General features: G+C 46.0%; 1 protein-coding gene across 1 annotated transcript; it reads right to left on the bottom strand.

Moving 5' to 3' along the window:
- Positions 1-486: 486 nt before the first annotated feature.
- FIBIN (fin bud initiation factor homolog) lies at positions 487-2,631 on the bottom strand. Its single transcript, XM_044752758.2, has 2 exons — positions 1,473-2,631; positions 487-1,342 (listed from the first exon to the last, which is right to left on the bottom strand). Exons 1-2 carry the CDS (start codon positions 2,102-2,104, stop codon positions 1,324-1,326), a joined length of 651 nt encoding a protein of 216 aa, XP_044608693.1. The 5' UTR covers positions 2,105-2,631; the 3' UTR covers positions 487-1,323.
- Between the last annotated feature and the right edge of the window lie 3,515 nt (positions 2,632-6,146).

Here is a 6,146-nt window from a genome sequence, read left to right as displayed (position 1 = left end):
GCATGTGTGAAAGGAAAGTATATTTAAGGTGAGGGTGAGGTTTGGCCAGAGAAAGACATGAAATAAAGTGCATTTCCAGCATTTTAAATCATTAATTAAATAACACAGACCTGGCTTCAAAATTATTAAACGTCACTGTAGTTCCTATAACTTAGAATGGAACCCTTCCTCTGCCTTATGAGGGCACATAGGGTATAAGCCTTGTCATAAACTTTTCCAGTTGGTTCTTTGGGAAAAACTGGAGAAAACTGAGGTTTTTAGGCAGACGAGCAGAGATTAAGTTCTGACAGGGCCTAGAGTTTTTTTCTTTTGAGGATGGTAAGGGTGGCAGGGAACGGAGGATTGCCAAGCACGTAGCTGTCCCTCTGCCTTGTTGAACATACACTCTAAGTAAACGAGCTTAAATCGCCACCTTCTCTGTCCTTTTGCATCGGCTCCTCTTTGCAATTTGAAAGTTATGAGTAGAAAGTAGAAAATAAGCCAGTATTGTACGAGAACATATTTATTGGCTGAATAATAAAACTTAGTTAAGGAGCTATTAGAATTAGAATTCCCCCTACTTGAAGCACAGGTTTCCAATAAGCAAACAGAAGCAAAACCCCGCAACGAGAAAGAATACATTGGTAACCTAAGTCATAGGCATTTGGGGGTGAGTTCAGACAGTCCATCTATCGCTCTGTGACGGACTGTAGCCCTGATGACACACACATACAATGAGAGACAGCATGTCAACAGGAATACGTCACCACCACAAAGCTTAGACTTCTTCAGCGTGGCTGCTTTAACTTACACACACCACAGAGACACCTCAGACATCTTCCTGCAGAGGAAAATTTGCACATAATTTCTAGCCAATACCTTTACCAGAACAGAACCCTGAAGCGCCCAAACTGAAAACAAAACCTAGGAGACCATGGTTAATAAATAAGAGAGAAAAGGAGAAGAAGAAACAGGCAACTTCCATCCACGGGCGGACATGCAGAGCAGCACCTTGAACCCCATCTGAAAACAGGCAACTGTGACAGCTTTCAGAGCCTGGAGAGAAGCCGGCAGGCGGCGAGGAGCCGTGCACCATGCTTTCTGGGTATTTCCACGTAATCTCCAGGATGGGGAAGTTTCGTCAGTCTCTACTGCATAGACCGTGTCCTTTTAGATGTGGCTGAAACAGGTGTCTCTGCAAAGTTAGAAAGCCCTCCAGGAAAGGTGGGAGCCATGGCCTTCAAGTGTTCCTTCCAGGTGACAAGTCAATAGCAATCACATAAATAATGTACAAAAACAAACCCACTCAACTCTCACTTATTTCTTTTAAAAGATGATGTCAGATCACTCTCCAAGTGCAAATCTGGATATAAAAAAATAATAAGTATAAGGGAAATGTCAACCCCTCTTTTCCCTCTCCGTCCCGCCTCCCCCCGACCCCACCAACGGGGCTGGTGTGACGCCCTCTCCAGGAAGGGCCCCCTTCCACCTACACTTTAAGATAATCGTTTTTCAGCCGACCTAACCGGGTCCCGTGGCTCCTGATGGTGAGGGCCAGCAGCTCGTATTTGTCCCTGAGCCCTGCAGAGATGTCGAGCGTTTCCTTCAGCAGGGACCTGGTGTGGACCAGCATCCCCAAGAAGTCCTCGTTGAGCCTGCTCTCCTGCCGGCTGTCCTGTTCCTGGCCCTGCTTGAACTTGCTTTCCAGCTCAGTGAGGGACTTGTCCGAGTTGGAGTAGGCGTCCCCGATCTGGTGGGACTCCCGCCGCAGGTACTTGCCATAGCTCTCTTCCCCGTCTAGGTCGTAGGAGATGCTCTTACTGATGCCCTCCAGGACGCGCCCAGCGTCCTCCACCTGGCGGCCCAGCACGGTGAACTCCTCCCGCAGGGTGAGGCTCAGCAGACTGCTGGCCTGGCTGCCCTCCCCCTGGGAGCAGCGCCGGTGGTCACTCACCCTGAAGAGCAGCTGGCACTTTTCGGGGTCATCATTCTCTTCATAGTCCCCGTCGGGGACGAAGTAGTGGTGCAGAGTCCCATTGGACATCTCCGGGTAGAGAGGGCCATCGAAATAGCCCTGACACAGGTAGCAGAAGAAACCCATCCAGAGGAACTTCAGGAACACCATCCTGGGTATTGAGGATGACCAGGGACCCTTGGAGAAGACTTCGCCCACGCCCGAGGAAGGGGGTTCCCTGGGGAGTCAGTGCCTCCCTGAGACGGCGTCAGCCTCAGCCCCAGCCGGCTTGCTGCACCCTGGCCCCGCCTCCCCAGCAGGCTTCATGTGGCTGTGGCACCGGCGCCGGGGTAGCGCAGCCGGCCGGGCGGCAGCCAGCGCAGGATGCACCCTGGCTCTGCGCTCCTGCGGGCGGGCTCGGGCTCCGGCTCTGTAGGTGGAACTCAGCCGGCTTTTTCCCAGCGGGATGGCGGGGCGGAGGGGGATCCCCTCCTCCAGGGTTCCGGCAGGCCGCTGGCTCTGTTGCCCTGCTCTTACTCTCAGAGTCCCCCTTGGTCCTGGGAGATGGAGCCTGCAGCTGGAGAGAAGGCTCTCGCCCTGTGATACTATTTGCACTCCTGGACTGGGTGGGAATGCCGAGCTTTTCCCTTGGCTAATGATATCCTGAGGATCTCTCTGCTCTCAAATTACAGCTGGTTTCGTCACTTGGAAGCCAGGGAACAAGTTTGGAAAGAAACCTCTCACCAGGTCTCTGTTGTTAAAGGTACAGGGTCTGTTTTTAAAGATTGGAAGGAAGACCTTGCAAAATAGGATTTAGCTTGAAGGAGAAGATGGGAAAAGGATGATAGAATTCTCACAACAGAAAGACTGGTTTGCTATTAACATACTGCAGAGATGGGTGGGTACCCTGGAGAAATGCCATTTCACTTTTTTAAGTAAGTATCAGTTGGATTGGATTTGTTGAGTATGCCTATTTTCATCATTGAAAAGTTTGAGACTTTGAAGGCAAGTCTGCAGTGTAGGAATTGGCAGTTTTGTTTAGAAAGGGCTAGTTAATTAAAATTTACGATAACCAATACTTGGAAGCAATAGGAATATAGAAAACTGGTTAATACATGGTTGCAAGGAGATATAAGAAGAAAAGGTGAAAAATGGAATTTTGCCAGGTTAGTAAGTAAATGCACAACTGAGGTAACTGTTTAATTTTATGAAAAATTGTCCAATACAGCTAAGCTCCTGCATTGCATGTTTAATCTAACACCGTTACAGCTATGCCTTTTTTGGGGACACCTAAGAGTTTTTGAAGTGTCTAGGGCTGGTTCTGTTATCCCCATTTTTCGGATGGAACAACTGAGGGGCCTAATGTGAAGCAAATTGTTTATAGTCACAAAGTTAGATTGTGATTGAGCTGGCACTCATTAAGTCACAGCGTCTTTTAGTTTAATTTAGAAAAACAAGTACTTTTTTTCACCAGGCTGTTTTAATTTCTGATATAGGAATTGATTAGCAAATCTCCATTCTTCAGGCTATCTCAACAATTGTTTATTGAGCATTTACTATAGGCCAGAGTCTGTTTTAGGGACTGCAAATAGAAGCTCACACTCTGGGAAGTGAAGAGAGAATTAGATTAATATAAATAAATAAGCTATATTGTATGTTGGACAGCGATAGGGTTGTGAAGAAAAGACAGGAAGGGAGAGGGAAGGGAAGGCAGAGGCCCTATTTCTATGATTATTTCCTCTTTCCACCTTTAAATGTAACTGAAACACTCTGTGATTTGCCTGTGTTTATACTTATCTCCCTCTCCAATTCATAAGCGGCTGGTGTTATTCAGAGCCACAGTGCCATACAGTTCTGGGACTGTCACACTTTCACTGACGTAAACAGCCCAGAACCCTGGATGGACAATGAGGAGTCTGGTTAAGTAACAGGATATTTTATTGATGCGGTGTCACATGCGCAGATCTTTTGAGCCATGTTGACTGCACATTTTAATTCTTATCCAGATATTTGGCATCATGAAAGCGTAGACTGAAAGAGTTTTCTTAGCATGTATGCTGACTAAAAGACCATGGCTTATTTTCACTGTGTTCCAGCAGAAAACGGCGGCCTTCTCCCATCGAGAGACTTCACTGCTGGACTGAAGAACCTTATTGCTTCATTCCTTTTTCCTGGGACATTCACAAATGACAACAGATGGATCCAAATTGGCTGCTTGGCCAAAGAAGAGAAGAGGAATTTACTCTGATTCACTATGCTTCTTGCACAATCCCTCTCTGACTTACTAACCAATTCAATTAAGCCTAAATTAAGCACTTACTACTGCCGTCACTCCCTGCATAAGAACATTTCGGTCAACAATAAATTGCCTAAGATTAGTACCATGTAGCCTCGGTGTGTAGGAGGCTATACCATCTAGGTTTGTGTAAGTACTACAGGGGAGGAAGAAATTTTCCTCTACCCTCTAGGTTCTTCTGGCTGGTCTAAGAATTAAATGGACGTCAGACAGATTAACAGGAGAAAAACAAAAGTTTAATTAAATGTATACATGGGAGAAACCTGGGAAAACTAAGTAACTCGCCAAAATGGCCAGAGCCCTCCCCTTAAATACCGTCCTCAGCTAAAGACAAAAGGGCATGTTGGGAGTGGGAGAGTCAGAGACTTCAAGGGAAGGAAGGCAACTCACAGGTAGGTGAAAAGGAGCAAACATTTGAAAAACAAGTGTTTGGCCACACAGAAACAGAAGAACACAGAGGGGGCCCCTACAAACAGGTTCCTCCCTGTCCACCCCCTAGTTCATGTGATGCCAAGGTGATAGCTTGCTTCCTGAAACAGGTTTTTTAATCTGGATTCTTTTAGGCTGTTCGGAGGGGGTGGGGCAGTAACAAGAAAAACCTTCTGAGTCTTTTGTTTTTTAGAAATAATCAGCCTAAAATAATCCTCACGTTAAAGAGACACACTTTGGGGTGGCAAATTTTGTTCCCCTTCAGTACACTCTATGATGGTTGCACAACCACCAAATTGCCTAAAGTCGCATTTTTCAGAACATCTCCCCATCCTGAAGCGACAGGTGACTGTGCGTGCCCCCTACTGTGTGCAGGGCACAGTGTTAAGTTCTCTGCAGAGACAAAGATGCGCAATAAAAAGCTTCAGCTTACAAAGCATTTTCTGTCTGGTTGGAAAGTCAGGTAAATATTCATACACAGCCTAATTAGAATGATCAAGAGTGTGTGCTTTTTCCTGCAATTACCTCATCTAAAGGTATGAACTCCATGTCATGTATCAGGAAGAAATCCTTTTGGTGCAAGTAACTAAGAGTCTAACTCAATCACGTGAATTTTCAGTCTGTGCCTGGTCCAGAATCTCATTTTTCTCTCACTGTTTTTTGGTTCTACTTCCTCAACTTATATGCGTTCCTGGGCAGGCTCTTTCATTTGTGGGTCCAAGATGGCTACCAGTGTCTTCCAGAGCTGCAAGCTTCCCTGTGTATGTCTACCAGGAACGACAGCTTAGATCTCCAGGTCGCTAAAATGCAGGTCCTTCAAATTAGCCCCAGGGGCCACAGTTGGTCTGATCTGGATCACTAATCCATCCTTGAACCAGGGTGACTATAGTGAGAGGTTTGGGATAAGCCAATGGGCTCATGACAGTAAGTTCTGCAGCTGGAGGCAAGGCCCCATGCAGACAATGTGGCTGGGAAATTTAAGGTCCTATTTGAGAAGGGGACAGTATGAGACTAGATTCTGGGGAAGTAACTACAAATATCCCCCTTACCCCATGCTTTGTCTTCATTAACTGCTTCTGCAAAACACTGGCACTCTTTTGTAGTTGTGTGCTGCTAAGTATTTAACAGCTGGTTCTATAGGAGAAAAAAGCTCCCTTTGTAGCATTTTCTCAGTTGCATGGTGTAAATGCTCTCACCATGGCTGACTGAATGCAGAATCAGGAAGAAGTGTAATGGCACACCAGTCTATGGCATGCCCATCATCCAGGTACGCTAGATGCAGATAACCCCAAGAGGAGAGAAAATCGTAACATATAGTAATGTGATTAAGAAGTGATGAGTTTTACATATGCATTCCCTTTATTTCAATATCATTTATTTAGTTATAAGTTTAAATAATTTAATAATGGCTATGTTTAACAACTGACTTGCAAAATTCCTGGAAACCTCACAGTTGGCTCTCATGGGCCAGCACCAGCCAGCCCCAGC

This window comes from Equus asinus, chromosome 20 (assembly GCF_041296235.1).
Source record: "Equus asinus isolate D_3611 breed Donkey chromosome 20, EquAss-T2T_v2, whole genome shotgun sequence".
NCBI classification, from domain to species: domain Eukaryota; kingdom Metazoa; phylum Chordata; class Mammalia; order Perissodactyla; family Equidae; genus Equus; species Equus asinus.
This window is presented reverse-complemented; position numbering and strand designations above follow the sequence as displayed.